At 49.0% G+C, this 23,340-nt stretch overlaps 1 protein-coding gene across 1 annotated transcript in view; it reads right to left on the bottom strand.

Moving 5' to 3' along the window:
- The window catches only part of LOC119395574 (fatty-acid amide hydrolase 2-A), a 378,664-nt gene extending 358,271 nt beyond the window's left edge, over positions 1 to 20,393 (bottom strand). Inside the window, exon 1 of the mRNA XM_037662551.2 lies at positions 20,072 to 20,393. Within this exon, the coding sequence (XP_037518479.1) occupies positions 20,072 to 20,260 (189 nt within the window). The 5' untranslated portion in view covers positions 20,261 to 20,393. The remainder of the gene's footprint in view (positions 1 to 20,071) is intronic.
- Between the last annotated feature and the right edge of the window lie 2,947 nt (positions 20,394 to 23,340).

Genomic DNA, 23,340 nt, shown 5'->3' with positions numbered 1-23,340 from the left:
ATACACTAAGTGGTTGAAGTACGCACTAGGGAGAGGATGTCGCTGTCGCGCTCAATTCTTAAAGGCGAAGCTTGGGGGCCCTAATTATTTATTTGATTTTTTTTTCGATAACAGCTGGATATTCCTATCATTGATGGTGTAAATGCATCATAATTCGGGCGTACTTCAATATGTGATTGAGAAACGAAAAGAGCGTTGTTTAAACTAAAGGCTCTTACTTAAAAGACATTAAAGGCAAATATTAAGTCGACGTTGATTGTTGAAATAACAGTCCAGAAACCTCGTTGTGCCACTTTTGTGCCAAGAAGTGCTTATTTTGAAATAAAATTATGTTTTAGTGGTCCGCATTGCGTTACCGCACTTCAAATCACCCGCCTGAAAGCGGTGTTTCTCACGTCACTGCTGCCGTGCCCAACGTTGCCCGCCTTTACTGCGCGGCGGCGTGCGCCATTCGGGCATCCGGCAACATCACATGCATGCGGCATTTTGTCGAACTTTCTGTCAGAGCGACTTTCACGAGCGCCCTAAACACACGCGGCAGCACGCGATACCGAAACTACCACTGAGACGCGACCGCGTGAGCGAAGCAGGGTGCCGGGCGAAGCGCAGTTCGGCGAAAACGGAAGCTTTGAACCACGCGCAGGCACGGAAGCAGAGCTTGAGCCTGGCTGTCATGTCATTATCCATGTACCGCCAGATCAGGCGCACCCAAAACCTTCTCGGCCACCTTCGGGCACGTCGGCGTCGCAGAAGCAAAGAACAAACGAGCACTATAATATTAACAGTCACCAGTAGCTCCTCGTAACGATTCAACATTGCTGAATGTGGCGGGAAAAGAAGCACAGCCGACGAAAGCCTTCGACGTACACCCTCCGGCAAAATACACGTGCGTGCGAAAGCGAAATCGGCTGAACGAAGGCCGCGCGCGGGTGCGTGTTGTCACGTAAAGTATCGAACGCATCGAGACAACTCGAGACTACAGGCATCGCTGCCGCGTCACATAAAACGCGAATGGGAACACGAACGCACGCACCTGCCGCGAACGCGTTTGCCGCACGCGGCGTGTCGCACGCGTTTTTGCCGCTAGTGAGTACGTACCCTTATGCTCGAGGGCGCGGGATAGATTTCCAGCCACGGTGGCCGCATTTTGTAGGGGTTGAAATGCAAAGAACACCCGCGTACTGAGATTTATGTGCACATTAAAGAACCCCAAGTGGCCAAAGTTAATCCCGATTCCCACACTACGGTGTGCCTCATAATCATACCTTGTTTGGCACGTAAAAGCCCAGCAATTGTTGATGTTGATCTAACACCTTTATCTTAAGCAGACAGAGGCAAGCGAGAAAAAAATGAGTACGCTAGGCGAATTAAGCGACGAGCAGAAATCCAAGACATTTGAAACTTCTCTAGTGAGGCATAAATTGCGATGTCACTTCGCCGCGGCAGCCAATGCACAAAGAAGCTTTACCGCATCGGCCGACTCCAGAAAGCTAAGTTTAGAGTAGTCCGCTGCTTTGTTCGTGACAACGAATCTGTCCGTAGCACAAGTGAAGTTCAACGGAGGCATCCATCGCGTGCGTATTTCTCATAACAGTTCAGCGGCTTCGGCGAACGTGCCCCCGTACGCATCTCGTACACAGACAGCTTTCCTTCTGCTTAACTGTTTGCAAATAATGTAGACTACCTGCATATCGTATATATTCACTGCACGCGGTGGCATCAGGAGGAGTTTGGTGGTGGTCAGATGAAAAGATTGTTACATATGCCGCATGCTGCATAATATGTATGTTTTATTTACGACAAAACACCGATTAAATTCTGCTCGTTGGCCCCGGCTTCCACTGGTGGCCCTCACTATCGAATAAATCTAGCAGACACGCGCAGTTCGGCTTAGAAACCAGCCCAACGCCACTAGACAGGAGAGCAAGAGCAGAACGTACTGTGCTCGCCTGACTGCCTGGATGCAACGGCGCATCCGTTCGTATTGTGATTACCAAGAACGACGCTGGGCTTCGGGCGCGCGGGCAGCATGCGGGAGGTAGAGGAAGAAGAAGGGCAGAAAATAGAACAACTGGCACAGGATCGGGTGCTGTCTCTGTGTTTCTTCCTCACAATGGCGCAGCCTACGAACAACGAACCGTGAGTGCGTCCTCGTCGCTCATCGCTGCAGACCTTACATCCAAGCACCGCCCACGATCATGGAGCCCGTGTCCTTACTACTGCCGGAAGCACCTGTGCGACCATTCGAGGACGGCGTCCAGGCCTCCTCGGTTTCCAAAGGGCAGGCTTACCCCGGCGCCGCGAAGACAGAGCGCGGCTTCCTGTCGCCCGGGAACGCTGTTCACGCTTCCCGAGGCGTCAACCTCTCGCTCAGGACTCCATCGGCACCTGAGCTGCTTAGGGATGCTGTCCAAGCTCCCTCTGATCCGGATCCCGCCACAGTGAGCACAACCACCACCTCCGACTTGTCAAACATTGCCACTGGCTCCGCATGCGGATCATCGGATATCGCCGCGCATCTGCGGCGTACCATCGCGCGACTCCGCCTCGAGATCAACGTCTTGATAGCGCGGAGCTCTGAGTTATATCCTGCCGCTGTACCACCATTCTGCGCCATGAATGCTCTGTTGGCTGCGGCCGCGTCGCAAGACATTGAATCCAGCTCGGCCGAGAACCGCAGAGAGCTCACTTGTGTCCTCGCACAGCTCTCACGCCAACTGGGCCCCTTGGCGTTGGCTCACTTGGGATTTGCGCCTCCCGTCCCACCACCACCGGCAGCGGCAGTTTGCGAACTGCCAGAGTTCAACGGCTTGCAGGACGATGCCGACGATTGGGTGACGACCGTCAACGATATCGGGGCTCACGAGGCATGGACGGAACCGCAGAAATGGGCCGTGGCGGTAGAGCGCCTTCGGGACGGTGCCGCGGCGTGGCACAGGTACGAAGGCGTGAGACAGCAGTCCTGGGCAGGATGGAGTGCAGCTCTGATTGCCGCTTTCGGCCGGGTTCCCTGCGGCTCCAGTGAGTCCAACTCCACTTTCACCGAGGACGGAGCTCAGGAGGGGTACCACCTCGAGGCTGCAACTGCGAACTGCAGCTCACCGGCAGACAGCTACGCAGCCTGGCCTGGTACAAACGCCGGACTGACGCCACGCTGTGACGCTGTCTCGTTATGCAACGCCATAACATCACTGCCAATGACCGAAAGCATTTCGCGTCCCTATCTATCGGAAAAGCTGCCCCCATGCTCGCCATCGCCTGAGCACTTGGAGGCACCGACCCACGTCGTTCTGGACGTTGCACCACCTGATGATGATGATGATTAGTGGTGTTTTGTGGCGCAAGGGCCATGGGTGGCCAAAGAGCGCCATGTCTTTTGTGTGGTGTTGGCGATGACCAATGATTTCGACGACAGGGTGTATTATGGCTGTATAGAGGCCTAAAATCACGCGCTATAAATAAGCCTAAAGGGGTGTATAAAGTATAAAATTATGGCAGTGACAAGTGATGTGATCTATGGGTGTGGGTTGAATGACGAGTGGGTATGGTATTTACAAGTTAGTAGCGGGAAAACAGCACGAACGCCTCCTCAAGGCCTTTGAGCCCAAAGGCCGGCAGGCAGGTGCTTCCTTTGATAGAAACCGCAGCAGCAGCCTCAATCACGAGGCCGCGCTACGGAGCGCCTGGAAAAATTACGTTGAAATTATGTACACTTTTTAACAATTCAAAGAGGGACTGATATTTAAAAAGGGGTTCTCTGCCAATGAACATAGCAGGATGAAGTGGGTACTGCAGGTATGCAGATGAAAAATGCTTTCTCCTGAGAGCGTCTAGTTGCGTGCATTGCAGTAGGGTGTGAAGTACGGTTAAAGGATCGCCACAGTAGTCGCACAAAGGTGGATCGCCTCCGTACAAAAGGTATGAATGTGTACTGTATGTGTGTCCAATCCTAAGTCTGCAGAGTGTAACTTCTGTGTGGCGTGACTGATACTGGTGTCCAATTACCTAGTTGCGGCTTGATAACATGCAGTTTATTTTGTGTGTGCCTATTTCATGTGCTCTGCCAAAAGGCCCTGAGCTTTCTTTTGAGGAATGGTTTTATGTCTAGCGGAGGGATAGCTACGGCTGTATTGGGACTGTTTTCGTGGGCGGATGCTGCTAGCTGATCCGCCAACACGTTGCCTTGTATCTCGCGGTGCCCAGGCACCTAGCACACTACGACATGTTGTTTCAGGGAGTAGATCGTGCATAAAATAGAGTATAGCGAGACAAGGACAGGATTTGTGTGCTTTGTCATAGTTTTTAAAGCTTTCACTACACTTAAAGAATCCGTGTATATCACTGCCTTTTGTAGTTTCAGTTGTTTTATGTGTTTAACTGCCGCAAGTATCGCGTAAGCTTCTGCGGTGAATATACTTGAATCAGGGTGCAGAATACCGGAATCGGAAAAGGATGAACCAACGGCTGCGTACGACACAGAAGTGTTAGACTTTGAGGCATCTGTAAAGAATTCAGGGTGTGGGTACTTGTACTGTAATTCGAGGAAGTGTGTACGGATATGCGCAAGTGGCGCGTGCTTGGTAACTGCGACGAAAGAAACATCGCAATCTATAAGCTGCCACTGCCACGGCGGGAGATGGGCAGCGGGAGCCATTAGACAGTGTTCGAGAAGTGGCACACCCATTTCTTCAGCTAGGCCCCTCACACGAAGTGAGTACGGCTGTCTCATAGAAGGACGGTTGTGAAAAAGTTCAGAAGCAGACAACTCATTGATTGTAGTGTGTGAGGGGTGTTCATTGTTTGCGTTCACTTTGAGGAAATATACAAATGATAGGTAAGATCTCTGGAGGTGTAGCGACCACTCATTCGATTCGACGTAAAGGCTTTCCACGGGGCTGGTGCGAAAGGCGCCCGTAGATAGTCGAATGCCTAGATGGTGGACAGGGTCAAGCATCTTTAGGGCGCTTGGTGTCGCAGACTGATCGATTATTGCCCCGTAGTCCAGGCGATTGCGTATGAGGCTTTTATGCAAATTCATCAGACACTTCTTGTCACAACCCCAAGCAGTGCGTGACAACACTTTTATAACATTCATTGCTTTTATGCATTTGTTTTTTAACTGTTTAATGTGTGATACGAACGTCAGCTTATTATCCAGGATAAGGCCTAAGAATTTGTGCTCCGTCTTCACGGACAGATGTTGGCCATGCAGCTCAATGTCTCGGTCAGAATGAAGGCCTCTCTTTCGAGAGAACAGGACACAGGTGCTTTTTGGGGGATTAAGACTGAAACCATTCTCGTTTGCCCATTTAGAGATCTTGTTCAGACCTAGCTGGACCTGCCACTCACACATGGAAAGGTTGCAAGATATAAAACCGACCTGTATATCGTCGACATATGTGCAATAAAACATATTTCGTGGTATGCAAAGACGCAAGGAATTCATTTTGATAATAAAGAGTGTACAGCTGAGTACACCACCCTGTGGCACTCCAGTTTCTTGAAGGAATGGTCTTGACAGAACGTTTCCTACTCGGACACGGAACGTACGATCCGACAGGTAGCTCTCTGTTATATCTAGCATTCTACCACGTACACCAAGGTGGGACAGGTCTCTTAATATTCGAAAGCGCCATGTCGTGTCGTAAGCCTGTTCCATATCGAGGAACACAGAAAGAAAGAACTGCTTGTGGACGAATGCGTCACGGATTTGTGCCTCGATACGTAAAAGGTGGTCAGTGGTGAATCTACCCTCGCGAAATCCGCACTGGTACGGGTCAAGTAGATTGTTCGTTTCCAGGAAATGTATAAGTCCGCGGTTTATCATCTTTTCGAAAAGTTTACACAGGCAGCTTGTTAGTGCGATGGGCCTGTAGCTCGTAATGGAGGATGGATCCTTACCCTGTTTTAGAATAGGAATGACAATGGCCTCTTTCCAAGACGAGGGGATTTCGCCAGAAGACCAGACAGCATTTGACAGGAAAAGCAAGGTTTTTTTGCGTTTCGGCAGGTAGGTTTTTCAACATGTCATATACCACACGGTCAGAACCTGGGGCGGAATTACTGCAGCTGTTAAGCGATACCTGGAGCTCAGCTAAGCTGAAGGGTTGGTTGTATGCCTCGTGTTTTGTACATTTCCGCTCTAGTTTTTGTTTTTCTATTCTTGTTTTGTACCGTTGGAAGACTTCAGAGTAATGCGCTGAACTAGACACTTGTTCGAAGTGTGCGCCGAGGAAGTTTGCCTGGTCTTCCAAGGTGTCGCCTTGTGTGTGTACTAGAGGAAGTGAATGTACTTGCCGCCCTGCTACCCTACTAACCATATTCCAGACTTTAGCCTCCTGTGTATACGAATTGATCCCCGTTAAAAACTTCTCCCAACTTTCTCTTCTTGCCTGTCGGCGCGTTCTCCTGCCTTGAGATTTTATGTTTTTAAAACTGTCAAGGTTCTCGGCTGTCTGAGAGTCTCGAAGCAACCTCCATGCTTTGTTTTGTTTTTTGAGCGCCTTCCGGCATTCATTGTTCCACCATGGGACCCGTCGTTTGCCAGACAGTCCACTTGTTTGTGGGATACATTTGGTGGCGGCATTATTCAGAAAAGCTGTAAAGTAGTCTACAGCTGCACCTATGCTTAAATCACACATGTCTGTCCAACTTAAGAGAGCCGTCTTACGAAACTGTTTCCAATCGGCTTTGTCAATGTGCCATTTGGGAACCTGTGGGGGACATTCATTTCCTATTTGTGTGCTCAGAACTATAGGAAAGTGATCACTTCCGTGAGGGTTATTAATGACCTTCCATTGAAGTAAGGGTAGAAGTGATGGAGATATAATGCTGAGGTCTATAGACGAGTAGGTACCGTTAGCGAGGTTATAGTATGTTGCCTCTTTCTGATTCAACAGACAAGCACCCGAAGAGAAAAGGAATTGTTCAATTAGCCGACCTCGCGCATCGCAGCGAGAGTCACCCCATAGACTGCTATGTGCGTTGAGGTCCCCAAGAATCAGATAAGGTTCTGGTAGCTCATCTATTAAGGACTGGAATTCATGTTTTTGCAGGTGGTAGTGTGGAGGTATGTAAAGAGAGCAAATGATGACGAGTTTGTTCAAAAGAACCACTCGAACAGCCACTGCCTCCAGGGACGTTTGTAGTGGTAAATGTGTACTGATTGGTTGACTATAATGGCTACACCACCGGACGATACCATGGCATCATCTCGGTCCTTTCGAAAAATGAGGTAGTTGCGTAGAAAGTTTTTGTGTTGTGGTTTTAAATGTGTCTCTTCTACACACAGCACTTTTGGATTGAGTTCGTGAAGGAGTTCTTGAATGTCATCGAGGTTTCGCAGAAGGCCTCGGATGTTCCACTGTAATATTTGTGTGTGCATATTAATGATAAAAAGGTGCTGTGTGTACAGTAAGCAAGTGTGGAGTGTTCAAGTGAAATACTTTGTTTCAGGAGGCAGGACGGTCGTCCGGCCCCGTTATTGGCTTTTTTGTTTTCTTGGCGCGGTCCTGAGAACTGCGCCGGTGTTTCGGCAGCAGGGGTGCCGATGCCGTCTCCATTGCCTCCTCGGAGGCACTGGATGCCCGCACGGTCGGGCTAGTGGCTCGAGTTTCGGGCCTCGTCTGGCGTGACGAGGCCTTGAGACCCGACGGCCCTGGAGTCGCCGGTCCCTGTTCGCTAGTTGGCGGAGTAGACTTGACTACTGCCGCCGTGGGGGCAGGCGCCACAGCCGACGGGTCGCTCTGCGCAGACCGAGGGAGTGGCGGGGGCCGATGCGTCGCGGCCCCCCGGCACGCCGCATCAGCGTAGGGTGTGCTGTGAAAGGGTGAGCACCTTTTACGGGCTTCGCGGAAAGAAATGTTCTCTTTGTACTTCAATGTGATGATGTCCTTTTCTTTTTTCCAGCTTGGACATGAACGTGAGTATGCAGGATGGTTGCCGTTACAGTTGACGCAGTGTGGTGGCTCAGCACAGTTGTCGGAGGGGTGGCCTTGTACACCGCATTTAGGACAAGTTTGATGACCACGGCAGCTGAGTGATCCGTGGCCGAATCTGGCATTGGAAGCAACGTCTGGGGTTAGGAATGTACTGTCTGACATTTAATTTTATGTAGCCTGTTTCAATAGTTTGGGGAACAACACTGGTTGCAAATGTGAGAATCAGGTGTTTCGTTGGGATTTCTTTTCCTTCTCTTCTAATAACGATTCGTTTCACATCAGTTACGTTCTGGCTTTTCCATCCCTCTAGCAGTTCAGCTTCAGACAAGTCAAGGAGGTCTACTTCAGAAACGACACCGCGTGAGGTGTTCATGGAAAAGGCGACCGCCGATTTCCCCTGGGTGGGTCAGCCCAGGGGTGCCGTCTACGTTGCACCACCTGATGAGACATACCTCTCCGCGGATTCCACCAACATCCTCTCTGACCAGACGGAAACGGATCTGCGTGCGACTCAGTCATTGGCAGAACGTGAGAGCGTTTCCAACTTGCTCAGAGACGTTTCTCCAGACAACACCAAGCTCTCTGACACGTCTCAGATCGTTCTCATCGAGGACCTGCACACGCAGCACAAGTCTCCTGAAACGGCTGCTGACGAGGACGTCACGGTTGTGCCGAACGTGGTGCAGCAGGTTGCGTTACCATCTCCACCATTTCCTTCCCCGGTTTCCAAAATGTGGAGGGACACGAGTGAGCGTTTCGGGATCAACCTGCGACCATGCCGATACAGTCAGAGCCGTCCGCCAGAACCGTCGCCTCGAAAATTCCTCGCCAAGCCGCATCGTGTCAGAGGACGTCGACTACCACGAAACTGCCAACTCCGTTCACCAGAGGAGAATGAGACAGCTTTCCTTGCAAAGTCGCAGCGTGGCCGAGGTCGTAGACCACCACGACACAGTCAATGTCGTCCCCCAGAGTCGTCATCGGCAAATGTTCAAGCCAAGCCCCAGCCTCTACAACGACATAGCAAACTACGGAGAGATAGCCAATTTCGGCCAGCGGAATTATATTTAACAAATTTCCAGACGAAGTTCCAGCGTGGCCGAGTTCGGCCACTCCGAAACAGTCAGTGCCGTCTTGAGTAGCTTTTAGCGCAAAAAAAGGACAAGGACACAGAGGGAGGAAACAAGACTAGCGCTGGTCTTGTTTCCTCCCTCTGTGTCCTTGTCCTTTTTTTGCGCTAAAAGCTACTCAAGAATAGCGCTGGTCTTGTTTCCTCCCTCTGTGTCCTTGTCCTTTTTTTGCGCTAAAAGCTACTCAAGAATAGCGCTGGTCTTGTTTCCTCCCTCTGTGTCCTTGTCCTTTTTTTGCGCTAAAAGCTACTCAAGATAGCGCTGGTCTTGTTTCCTCCCTCTGTGTCCTTGTCCTTTTTTTGCGCTAAAAGCTACTCAAGATGAATTTCTACCAACTAGCTCGACTTTCGGTCTTACAGTCAGTGCCGCCCACCAGAGACAATGTCGTCAGCCCACCGCGCCAGCAGTCATGGCCGAGTGTGATGACCAAGAACGACGCTGGGCTTCGGGCGCGCGGGCAACATGCGGGAGGTAGAGGAAGAAGAAGGGCAGAAAATAGAACAGCTGGCACAGGAACGGGTGCTGTCTCTCTTCCTCACACTATTCATATGTTTTAGTAGGAAAAGCCCTCCCTCATTTCTACGCATTGCGGCACTTGAATGCGCAACAGTACCGCCAGCATCCTTTTGTTTTGTTTCGGCGATACGCGCCCGCATCGCCTCAACCGGTCGCCACTCTCGTCCGCGGGAGCGGCTGGAGTATGCGCGCTTTGACCGCCAGGGCGGCACTGTCCACACCGCGGAAACTCCAGCGCTGGTTCCCTTCGCAGAATTGCTCCTGGCGGTCGCCAACGAGCCGGACTGCAGTTCAGCACACTGCCAGCGTGGCGCTGCACGGCTTGCGCTCTTTCATATGCTGGCCGAAATGGCTCGCCGGTGCACACCTCCTATCTTGCCGCGCGAGCAGAGGATGATCTCGTTTCATGCGCTTTGGCAATGCGGCAGGCATGCTGTGCAATTAAGACATAGGATTCAGTTAAGAGATTACGCCTTGCAGCGGGCGTGTAAGCAGTGCATTCTGCCAACATTCAAGTGCAGGGCCCACTGTCATCGCGGTGAAGTAAAATAATGACTGCTCTTCGCTCTTCCTTCGCCCACGTTCGACGCACCCAATCTGCGTCGTGTTGCAAGCAGCGGTTGACGTAGCGTCAACGAACACATGTAAGGCGCAATCTCTTAGTTGATGCCTGTTTCTTACTTGCGCAGCATGCGCGCCGCATCACCACAGCTCCTGTAACGAGAGCGGCGAGCCATATCGGTCGGCATACGAAAGCGCGCAAGCCTTGCAGCGCCACGCTGGCAATGTGCTGAACTGCAGGCCGGCTCGTTGGCGACCGGCAGGAGAAATTATGCTCCGCAGATGTTCTTCCCCTGGCTCTATACCACAATGCAACACCTTGGTTCCATGAGCACCCACGAGCGGCGCTGCATGTACCGCCGGCCACGCGCTCCGAGGGTTCCATTTCAATGCGGGAGTACGATACATCGTGTATTGCTTGTATACTTTAACTTTACATTTCCTGGGCACAAGTGTGCCCAAATAAACAGTTTCATCTTGAACACGCCAACTGCTGCCTTTTTCAACGTCACGTGTTCTAATTATGTATACAATAGAGCTATATTCTGTATATGGAACACGTGACGTTGAAGAAGCCAGCAGCACTTAATCCATGTATATATATATATATATATATATATATGGACTAAATGTCGTGGATAAGGCGTTTAGTCATTAATAATAAGCGAGGCGCACGTACAAAATAGGAAAAGTCGTTCAGTCCACGTGTCGACCGGTCTTCACTAAGTGTCGCAACTAAACCTGTGCGCCGGTGTTTCTACCTCCGGCGGCGGTGCGTGATCGACGCGGAGTTCGTCGGATCTGTTTCAACGAAAAAGCAAAGCTGTGAATGCGATGGCAAGATCTCGTAACGTTATACGAACTATGGCTTGCAGCTAACTTTTTGATCCAATCTCGCGTAACGCTACAAAACGCTGGTGTATTGGACTGCGCCTACTTCCGCGAGAAAAGTGGTTTTCGTGCAGTTTGTCGTGTCAGTGGTCACAGCACGGAGCGGTTAGATCGCAGCGCCTATAAGCGTATAGGAGCCGTTTGCTGATGTCTGCCGAGGTAGCTCGCGCGCCAGCGCTCCCGACCACGCCTTTATAGTGAACATCCACAGTAGCTACCTACCTCATGCTCCTTCGCCCAGCGAAAGACGGCGCGTTTCCTTTCTGGTTGAGGAGCAATCGACTGCAGGCCTCGCCAGCGCTCACCAGCTTTTACGCGCGGATAGAACATACGATGCGCGAAGCGGTGCTATCGATTTGGACTTTATGCGGAACATGACGGCGAGGTTGAAGACCTGTTCAGAGTGTCCATACAATTGCTATCACAATAAAAAAATGTAGAAAAGCCATGGATGCGGGCTCGCCTTTTTTCTGGAGAGTTGCATTGTCTCAGCTGTAAAAAGTTCGTCCGTTGGAAGAACCAAATATTCCGGCGCCTCTTCCATTGGTTTCGTTCTCGTCTCCACTACCTTCTTACAAGCGATATCTCCTCGCCACTTATTTCTTTATAAATCACGCGTACAATGTCAGCACTAAGCGTTGAACCTATCCGGATTTCGCGCTTGTCGGATACACCCTGTTACCTCCGCTTGCGCATTCGAAGACACAAAAATTGAGCGAAATTAGTTGATCGCGCAGGATGGTCATGCGAGAGAAGGAAGAACGGGTGGGCTACTGCATGGCAAAGCAGGGTGGGAGACAATTCACAAGTGATATTTCTCGTATTTGGACCAATCGAGAGTATGTACTCCAATGACGTCAGTGAATCACCGTTCTGACGTCACTAAGTGCGCTAAAAAGACGAGAAACGCCAAGAGAGAATAAAGCGCTCGTTGTTTAACAGCGAAACTGTTCTATCCCGATGTAAAGTGTACGACCGTGCCCGAAAACTATCATCATGAATGTGCCACAGAATTTGGGCAAATGCCTCTACGGCTGTAATAACCCTGATGGGTGAGAGAACGAGTACAGAGAGAGAGAGAGAAACAAACGGAAAGACGGACAGAAAGATGTAAAGAGAAAACGTCTTCACGAGGCTGGATCCGAACTCTCGTACCCTCGATCGGAAGGCGAGCATCCTACCATTCGGCTATTCAGGCACGCTATCAGAGCATAGCCTTGTATAGTATAGTGTAGCAAGGGGTTGGGAAAGGTAAGTAAGCATGAGGAGCAGAGATGTGATGGTGAGGAGGAGGGAAAAGTGTAGCCCAGAAAGAACGAGAGAAAGAGAGTGAAAGAAATGCAGAACGAAAACGAGAGTGAGAGAACATCCACCAAACAGGCAAGAAAGAAGTTCAGAGAGAACAAAGATAGAAAGAAAAAGGAAGCAAGCATCGCGTTGTCTAGCGACCAGAAACCACGCCCACCGACGGAAACACCGCGCACAACCTCCGCTCTATAGCGCAAAGCCTGGCTGCGCTCGATCGTGTCCAGAGAGTCATGAGGCATCCTAAGAAAGTACCTACTCCCGAGCACGCGCATCTCGAAGCTAGAGGTGTCGGTCAACGGGGACTACGAGCGGGCCCGTGCTTCGATGTGCAAAGCTTTGCGCGACTTAGTGCAAACTGCGCGTATTTTTTGCAATCTCAAAGGCTGTTTTGCGGCCCTTTAACAAGACAGGGCGTGCAAACACGGACACAAGAAAGTAGTCAAGACGCCACAAGCACCGCTAACAACTGAAAAATGGTACAGTGGCGGAAAAGGTAGACACAAATCCTTATCCGCATATATTCAGGTAAGAGGCGATACCTATCAATCAGGTGCGCATGGCGGTCCACGTGAGAAATAACTCATCACTCTCTTGACTTGTATCTTGTGCCCTTGTTTGCACATCCTGTCTTTTCTTGCGATAGCAATTATATGGACACTCTCGACGGGATAATCGCCGTCGCCGTCGTGTTCCGTATAAAGTCCAAATTGATAACACTTCCCCACGCACCGTATGCCGGCGTACAGGCGCGCGCTCGCTCCTTCCCTAGCGGCCTGCGCACGGGGGGCTCTTTCTACCTATGGCCGCAAGTTTGTGGGGGCAGTCCGAGCCAACCCGCTCCCGGCCGTTGCGGAGGCTAGCGCGCGCAGGGAGTGATTGGCTTCAGACTTACTGTGGCCCTTTGTGAAGTTACTCTATATGGTATGCGTGGTACTAGTGCAATAGAAATAGGGTAAACCGATTAGTGAGAGTGTGGGCGACTTGGTAGTTCATCGCGAAAGAGATTTGAACAGCGCGGGAATAAACACGAATGCACGAAAATGTCCGTGTTAGCTCTCTTTTTCGTGCATTCGTGTTTATTGCCGCGCCATTGAAATTTCTTTCACGAGAAATATGGTAGCAAGTATATATGATCAGTCTGGTAAATTCCGTTTTTCAGAAGGGGTGGCGCAGGCCGCTCATACGCCCACTTCTGTTGCTCGGCAGAACATCGACGCGGTTGTAACAAAGCCTTTCTTTTAGTTTTCTGTAGCTTCGAGAACAAATAGGAGGATGAGTAATGCATTTGGCGCGCATGTGCGATCATGCGTCGCACCAGAAGGCTCGGCCACCTGATCCGTCACCAATGACGCAAAACTTATTATTTGGGAAAAATGGTTTAGGAAACGTTTATTTCAAATATACATGCCGGTCGTCGCTGCACTTGAAATTAACAAAATTGCACGTTTTTTGTTGAAGGCATCATAATTCGTGCTTTAATCTTGAAACAAATACTTGAAAAAGGTGAAAGTCACTGCATAATGGCCACGGCCACTGTTTTCCACAAGTAGCTTTGAGTCGCAATCAGAGTAGCAGGAAAAATGTTAACAATAATATATATTAATACCATTCCGCATAATTCAATCCTTGTAACTCTCGACGTCACCTCGCTTTACACTAACATACCGCATGCCGATGGGATTTCAGCAGTCCTTAAAGCGTATGAAGACTGTCGTGTCGAAAAGCCTGTAGATAAAGAAACCCTGGGATCGCTCCTAAAACTTATTCTTGAACTTAATAACTTCGAATTCAATGATAGCCATTACGTTCAGGTGAGCGGTACTTCAATGGGAACCCGAATAGGTCCGAATTATGCTAATATCTTTATGGGTATTTTGGAGAATGATTTATTATCCAGCACTGACATGCAGCCTTTCTTTTATAAGCGATTCATTGATGATATTTTCTTGACTTGGTCATATGGCGAACAAAGCCTCTTGAAATTTATAGATGCGTTTAATCATTTCCACCCGTCAATCAAACTGTCGCATAGCTACTCGCCACTTTCGGTAAACTTCCTAGACGTCACTGTGTCGCTATGCGAAGGAAAACTGCTGACTAAACTATATCGTAAACCTACTGATAAAAACCCGCTTCTGCATTTCAAGAGCAGTCATGTACGACATTGCAAGACCGCCATTTCCTATAGTCAGGCCCATCGCTTTAAACGATTGTGCTCCAACCGCGAGGATTTCATAGCGAATTGCGAACAACTTAAAACTTCTCTCACTAAACGGCAATATCCATCGGCTTTAATCGATGACGCAATAGGTCGAGCAGATAAATTAAATAGAGCGGAAATTCTGAGGGGGAACCGTTTGCCCGAAAAACAGAATAGCACCAACCTTGTACTAACACACTCAGCATCAGCACCAATGGTACACTCTATATTAAAACGCCACTACAATATCCTTGCCCAAAGCGAACATCTCAAGAGTATTTTTCCTGAACCACCTCGCGTTGTGTACCGACGGTCTAAAAACCTCCGAGATTTATTAACGTCATCGAAAGTAAATAAGTCCGAAATAACTGGCTGTGCACCCTGCAACAAAGCACGTTGCAAGGTGTGCATACATATGCAAACGACACAGAAAGTCAATAGCACGTTTTCAGACTTCTCCCTTAACATTCGAGGTTCATTTAATTGCGATAGTTCTAACGTTATATACATGCTTGAGTGTACCGTCTGCAAAAAACAGTACATTGGCCAAACGGAAACATCATTTAGAATACGCTTTAACAACCATAGATCGCATTCCAATAAGCTTCCTAGCCTACCATTATCAAAACACATTCGTTTACCTGGGCATTCTTTTGAAAATATTCGGGCCACTATACTTGAGTCAGGCTTTCGTTCCCATCATGATCGTGAAGCCCGCGAGTCTTACCTAATCTATAAGTTTAACACCGTCTCATCCGGTATCAACGAAAGCATAGGCACACTTACAAGCGTTCCCACTAAGCACTGTTAATCATAACCTGGTCTTCAACGGGATAGGCAGCTCTGTTTCTAATATCGCTCGTGTTTCTTCTACGGTTACGTTGGTAATCGCCCACTATTTTTCAGCTTTCGTACCAGACTACGTGCATACGTACTGAGTTGTGTGCATCATGTACGGTGTCTGTGCTGTTTTTTAGTTTTTTTAGTTTCTTCTCGTATTAACCTTGATGTGTTTGAAGCGTACTTCAGGAGAAGTTAAAAGTAAAAATTGACCTTAGTGCTGAGTAAATTTTCTGTTTGCGATTTCAGACTGTTCGCAGTTTAATGCTAGCATGTGATTACGTTCCTGCGAAAAAAATAGGTAAAGCGCAGATCTGATGTCATTTCCCCCCCCCCCCGCCTTTTCCTCCATGTGACGTGCAATCCAACAATTCTGTCATATCACTAGTGTGTAATGCCATATCAACTGCGTGTGCAATGTATGTTACCCTGTGTAACCTGACTTCGCTGCCACGAGTCCCAAATGTGCGCGCATGAATCCATGTCGACTGCGCGTGACCGCTATCTTATGTTGTCATTCTTGCTATCGATAAGTTCTTTGAAACTATCTATCTACTTTAAGCGTGTTTATAAGGAAACCCACCGCGATGTACTTGTTACTTTGACAAAGTCTGGTCCACCAGACGAAACGTTAGTGAAAATATACAGTGCCAAACCAACGAAAGTCGTAGTTTCTTTCTTCATTCCTTATATATATATATGCATAGAGAGAGAGAGAGAGATCCTCGCGAGTCTCAGCGTACAATATATTGCACACTCGTTCTGAGCGTCAGCGCCGAGCTACAACAGCTGCATTTGCGAAGTCCTCTTGTACAATGCATTGCGAAACCATGTGCTGCCATCTGGCCGAGAATGAGAAATCGACCGAGCGACGAGTCTGGCGGGCACGTTCAAAAATTGCGTTCATTCCGTCGAACGCGTTTTACTCGACACGGCCAAGTAGGTTGCCCCTATTTAATTACAGCTTTGCTAAATGTTCTTGTAATAGAATGATTCAGGAATGTTCACTGATCATTTTGAGCACAGCTGCTCTGGAGGCAAGCGCACAACGTGTCTATGAGTTCGGTGAATTGTGTTGTGTACATTGTATTGCACATCGGGACTCAATGCGGCTGGCGCGGGCGCGAGCGCGCGCGTTTGGCGAGCTCGCTTGCATCCAGGTTTGCTGTTGACATAGCTACAAAGCAAGTTATTTTTATTGCGATAGCAATTACATGGACAGTCTCGGCTGGATTTTGCCGTCGCCGTCATTCACCGTGTATGTATAAGTATATATATAAATATATATATATATATATATATATATATATATATATATATATATATATATATATATATATATATATCATAGTCCCAAAGAAAAATAATTCAGAAAATTGCTTCCGAAGCGCGGTGTCGAACCAGCGATTTGTCGCTCCGCAGCGCGTGGCGCTAACCACTACGCCAGAAAGCGCAGATCCTTCAGGTAGTTAACGGCGAGCATTATATACACACCCTTTACCGCTGGCAGGACTCAGAGACAGCAGGCACTTATAAGCATTTCTTCATTACCAGCGAGATGGCGCGAGGAGCGCCACGGGTGGATTTAAAAGTCGTCGGCGAGCTCGCTCGCTTCTTATATTTGCGCAGGGAGAACCTTGCCCTTCCGCTGTCTGCTCGCGCGGTTTTCTCGTGGAGAGGGGAAGAGGGATGTTTCGAGCTTTCACCGTGATGTCCGCGCTCATGTTACGGAGCGTACGAAAGTCGCTCAAGGGACGCCGCTAAACGAACAAACAGAAGATGAGCGCGAACTATGAAGTGTCACAGCTCGACACTTGAAGCATGCTAGTTTCTTTCGCTGCTTTAGCCGCCTTTGAAACAGGAGCGCTGTTCAAACTGAGAGTATCCATTGGCGAGCCTCACTTCGTATGCGTAGCATTAGTTTCTTGCTATCGCATTCATTGCTTCGCCGTTGCGGCGAATTTGTTCTTTTCGCCGTATCGGCAATACAGCGTGCGTAAATGTTATACTGACGTAAATTTTCTTCTAAAAGGATACTTCTATTATCTGAGCAGCCTTTCTAATTTCGGCTAGTGGCACATCATTTACTGAGAGCAGAATCCAAAGTAGACGACGACGACGACGACGACGAGCCACCCGTTAAGCGCCCTGTGTACAAAACATCATTGCCTACTGTCCATTTTCGTACAGCGAGAGCAGGGCACATGCCCGAGCTTTTGTCACAGAAGACAGCATCTAGGTGCCGTAACCCCGGTCGTGCCCAACGCACGAAGTTCCGTTGCACTCACTGTGACGTTTTAGGGGCGTATTCCTCTTAGTCTAACCTTGACACGTCTCCGTTGTCCGGCGTAAACGGCAGTATCTCTGTCCGGCGTAAATGGCAGATGGCGCTGTCTCATAGAAGTACATACAAACTGCAGTTCAGTGACGAAATTCTAGATGGCGCTGTACACAATCTGTGTCGTCATCACCATTTCTCGTCTCATTTCCTAGATGGCGTTGGTCCAATAGAATTGTGTGCAATATGGCGCTTGTGTGAATCGACACTAGATGGCGCTAGAAGTGCCGCTGCTCTCCGATTGGCTGCTGCGCGGGCTGCGCCGGGAGCGAGCGCCTCTCTCATTCTCCTGGATCGTCGCCGTACGTGTCGGATCGTTGGTGGAGCATGAACGATGCGCAGCGGCGGGCGCTCGCTTGGCGGCAGCCAGGCGGATCCCGAGACGGTGCGCGCCAAGGACGCCGCTGCGAGACGGGCTCAACGAGAAGCCGATCCCGAGACCATGACTGCTTCAGGAGCTTCGCCCAAGCTCTTCATCATTCACCCGTGGATATGCTGTAATTTTTTCTTTGTATCACTGCTTCACGAAACTGTTATAACCAGTTTCACAAATAGTATGACACTGCTTAAAACAGTTTCGTGAAGAGCCGGTACCCTTTATGTGCCGCTAGTAAACATTTTCTTGTTCGTTCCTTGTAATTCGTAAATCAGGAACGTAGCCAAGGGGGGGGGGGGCGCCCACCCCCCGTCGAAATTCGTCCTATTCCCGGGAAACTTTGTTTTCTTGTTGCCATTGAAAGACTTTCTTTCGAACAATGAGGCCTTGGGCCCTCCCCAGAAAAAACATCCTGGCTACATCCTGCACTGAATATAGTGTTTTTTTCATCAATTCAGTCCCAGTGTGCAATATATTGCACATGCTTTTGTGAGCGTACCAAGCGCCGTACATCAATAAATTTTTTTCACCGTGATGAGGTGGGCTCATTTGCCCAAAGTAATGCATTTTCTTGATAAATATGAAAAATCACACCATCTCCGCTAAAGGGGACCATGAGGCGTTGCGAAGCAGCGTTTCGGCATGTCGAGCCCGCGTTTTAGAGGGGAAGTGGAGAGAGGGAAGGGGAGAGGGGAAGAGGAAGTGGAGAGGGAGAAAGTGGGAGATGGGGAACGGGAGAGGGAGAAAGTGGGAGAGGGGAAGTGGGAGAAAGTGGGAGAGGAGGTGTGTGGAGAGGGTTCGCGCATGCGCAGTAGGGGTGGTCCCGCCGCACACCACCACCAGATTGAACTCCGCCATAAGATGCTTCGCATCTAAAAATTCGTAACTCGGGTCTCACGAGGATATATAGTGTGATGACGAAGAGCGGCACCGAGGCCCTGGCGCGGGGCCAGCTAGAGGGAAATTTAAGAGAAGAACGAGGTTCAGAATAGAACAGCCGGCCCAGGAACGGGTGCTGTCTGTGTGTCTCGTTCATCACAATGGCGCAGTTGGTCCGAATTTCTAGCTAGTGAATGCGCACGGTTGGTAACGCGGGAAATTATTGAAGCGGCAGAGATAAAACAGAGACACGTTACGTTGCCCTTCAAACCGTCTATCAGAAAAAGAAATGCTATTTTTGTCGCGTCAGCCGCTTGTGTGATATGCTTGGTTCATTGCCTTTTGTGTTCCTTCGCCCCCCCCCCCCTTTTTTTTTCTTTTCGCGCGGTGTTATGTGCATATATATGCGCTCACCTAGAATAAACAGTGAGTTTAGCGCTGTGTCTCGTCTTGCCCTGTCGTCATCTGTGTGATTTTTTGCGCTACTGTTCCGAGTTATGCACCACCAACTAGCCCACCAGTCTGTCCGGATCCCGTGAGCTGCTTCTCCGTAATGTTCTTTGTCAGGGTGTCCTTTGAAACTGTAAGGATAGTTCCCGCTTCAAATAATGACGCGAAAGTTTGAACAACGTCGCTGAATATGGCTACAGGTGAGAAACTTTGCAGTGGTGGAAAACGCGTAAAAATTGCCTCAACCTTTATCCCGCAACAAAAATCTCGTTCTAGAGCATTCTACGTTTTCGCGATGGGCCAACGAGAAATGGATTTGGCTTACTACACGTCAACGAAGTAGTTAAGCATCATTAAATAATTACTTGTTGCGGTGGCTTCGAGGTTATTGCGTTGCTCTGCTAAGCGCGAAGGCACACGGGTTGAATTACCGGCCACTGTGGCCTAATTTCGTTAGCGGTAAAATGCAAGAGTAACAGAAGAAAAGAAAAAAAAGACATGTACTACGCCTAATTCACTTTACTTGCACGTTAAAAAAAAACTGAGTTGTACAAAGTCGATTCCGTGTCTCCCACCACGGCTTGCTTCGGTTTGGCAAGAAAAACATCGGCACTTATTTAAACATAGCATGCTTCAACTCACCTTGCCTTCCCTGATTTCGGCAGCGAGACGAACGGCGGACTTCAAGAGCAGCTCGTTCTTTACGGGGGGAGCCCTGTGGGGCGTTGACCACAGGTAGCGAAGCCAGAACAGCAGCCGCACCGTGTTGCACCAGATGAAGACGAATGTCTCGAGAAACAAAGCTCGCAGCCCCTCCCTAAAGCTGGCCATAACCGCCCAGTCGGCTTCGCGTCCCGGATGCCCGCTGTATCGGAAATAAGACCCAGCGCGGACGGCGAAAGCAAGATAGAGGTGGCTGTGTCGAGCAAAAGATAGTGCGCCTGCGTTGTACAGCAGGGGTCTCTAGGAAAGCGAGGGCAGACTGCGGCTCGAATATCTCTGCAAGCGTCGCTCGCATTATCCTGCGACAAAAATAGACAAGAGCGACGAGATAGCGCGAAAAACAACTTCCTCCTCTCTAGCGGTGTAGTTCGCTTCGTTGCGCGACATTGCTGGCCTTTCCAATAATACAAGGCGAGCGCGATGTTCGGGCGCGTTGTGACATGGCCGGAAGTATATGTAGCAACGCCGACCAATGTATTGAGGCGGCGGTGGCGCTGCTGCTGCAAGAACTCTTCTTTGTAGACAGCGAATCCTAGTCGTGTGAGTAGTTCTTTCTGCGGGAAGGGCAAGATGTGGCTCAGTGAAAGACGAATACATTTAGCGTAGCCTTGGATGTGATTGACTCTAACAGTGCCATTGTCATATACCGCTAAGCTACTGTGAATACATTGTCACCCTAAGCGACGTAACAAGAGGAAAAATGGAGCAGAAAAAACACCCGGGCCACATGTTTATCTGATGGCATTTTATAACTCTTTGCATGCCAGCGTCTACATATGTGGACAAAACATATCAGTGAAGTGTGATCATGCTAGCCAACGCATTGCCTTAAAATCTATTTGCCATGTTGGCATTATTTGAGCATTTCATAAAAACATATATTCGTGTGACCTTCAGTAAACAAACAGCGGTAAGTGCGCACAGAACAATGGCGTTCTTCTCATGTCGCCTGTACAGGTGTATGCCTAGATTTTTTCACTCTAAGTTTTGAGAGTTCTTCCATTTTTCGGCTTTATTCGAGAAAGGGGAGGGTTTACCTTGTTTCTGTGCGAGTTTCTTTTTTTTTTTTTGCACTGTGAGCGAGCAACGTTTTGTAAGTCGAGTTGTCGCTGCGGCGTCCATGTTTGTGGACGCCAGGCATTCAGAAATCGTGTAAGAAGCTGACAGAAGGCCGCCTGGTAGCCGGGCCCGCTTCGTTGCCGTGTGGCTCTGCGCAAAGCATTATCTGTTCTATAGCTAATACGCCTTTTAGAAGTTATTTAAAATTGTATTCGGGACGAGGATCAACTGACGAAGGCGTACATGCTATAGTTTTCGAGCTGGCTAGCGAAGGCGAATGTTCCTAATGGGTGAGCACCGATAATCAGCGTGTTGAGGCAGAGCCGTCAGCAAGCAAAGGCACAGATGATGAAAGCATTAAGCTTGATCGTAATCATGATGGTCAACTACAATAAAGATGACGACTAACACGTTGAAGCAGAGCTGTGGGCAAGCTAATTGGCCTTGAGTGGTGCCAGCGATGGTGATGATGAAAGCGTTGAACCTGAGGATTAACGCGTTGATGGTGGCGATAATGAACGATGTCAATGAAAGCGTTCAATCATAGGCGTTAGCAAGTGGCCACGTGAACTTTTATGATGATGATGATGGTATTGATGATGAACGCCTTGAACTGATGAGGGCTTTGATTATGGTAAGTAGTGATGATGATAATGATAAATGCGCTGAAATAGAACCGTCGGCAAGCAGAGGTCCTATGTACGCTGAAGAAGGCCCCAGTGTAAGCTGCGGTCCCAGCGTCTACATATGTGGACACTTGTTCTCTTCTAGAACTAAAACTTAATATTCCAGGTTTCCGGTTTATTCCCACTTTGTGATGTATTGTAACTGCATATACGCAAAAAAATATTCACTTGCGCAACTGGATTGGCTGTGGGATACAAAGGGTTAAGTTACACAAGACGGCGCTTGTTAGCCAATATTGCCGAACCGTAGCTCAGAGGACGGCCTTCGCCAGCATGCTAAGGGTTCACGGAATTGTATAAAATTTAGCATTCCCCTTTTCCTACGCCGACTGCGCTGGTTACGTGCAGGCCGCTTACAGTAATGAAGACTTTTTGTTGCACGCTAGTTGGTTCATGCTGAAGACTGCGCGACATAACCATGGTGTTTGTGAGGACGTTTGAGTCGCGCGTCACGCTGGCACTTCACAAAGGTTTACTGCCAGTTCGAGCCGGCCTATCGAGCTCAAATATCAAACGCATTCCCGCGCCGACTCGGAGAGAAAGCTGTGTGTTCGTCACCGTGTTCTGTAACGCAAATATATATAATATAAATAAGTCTCTGAAACAAAATAAATATTAATGGTGCGTTGTAAACACAAGACCTGACGCCACGAAGCCGCGTATCTTAGCCGCCTGGCTGAATAGCCGTGCTTGCTGAATGCGAATATATCCGAATAACAGGGGCTTAGCCGTGGGGGGCGGCGGGGGGGGGGGTTGTTGTTGGGGGTTTTCAATACCACCTCCCCGAAATTTCTAAATTTTGCTTGCGTATGTATATACGCACACATACAAACGCACGCACGAACATACATAATGTATGGTGGACCCCCCCCCCCCCACCCCGAGAAAAATTTCTAGCTATGTCCCAGCCAAAGAATACGGCCGCGCTCTATCGGAGGAGCAAACAAATTCACAAAAGAGAACAAGTTTTGTCCCTTGAAATATTTTGTGGCGATGGTAGTACTTAGGGAACAAGAGCCTTCCCTTGGATAAGGAGGATACTACACAAATCAGGATTTCATAGGCAACAACACTCTTCTTCCATGGTGCCTCTTCTTATAATTCTTATTGTTCTTAAGTAGTCACGACAGAACGTAAGTGTCATGTTCCGGACGTGCCGGAATTAGGCTATGGTGTAATGAACTTGCTGCATGCCCTTCCAAAAAAAAAATATGGCAACTTTGCTCAATTGGCGCGAGGCCTGAAGAAAGAGTGCAGTTGGGTTGCCTTCCCTGTTTATCTTTGCCAAGTAGATGGCGAGTAGCTCTCGGCCGAAGGTGCTGTAGCGGCGCTCGGGAGGGGCAAGCTTCTTGGAAAAGAAGGCGACCATTTGACGCGTGCTTCTCCTGTTCGGATTCTTGTAGCCCTCGCTACAGAACAAATCTGACAGACGGATCGCAGAGG

This window comes from Rhipicephalus sanguineus, chromosome 6, assembly GCF_013339695.2.
Source record: "Rhipicephalus sanguineus isolate Rsan-2018 chromosome 6, BIME_Rsan_1.4, whole genome shotgun sequence".
NCBI classification, from domain to species: domain Eukaryota; kingdom Metazoa; phylum Arthropoda; class Arachnida; order Ixodida; family Ixodidae; genus Rhipicephalus; species Rhipicephalus sanguineus.
Note: the sequence above shows the minus strand (reverse complement) of the source record. Positions and strands in the feature narration are given on the sequence as shown.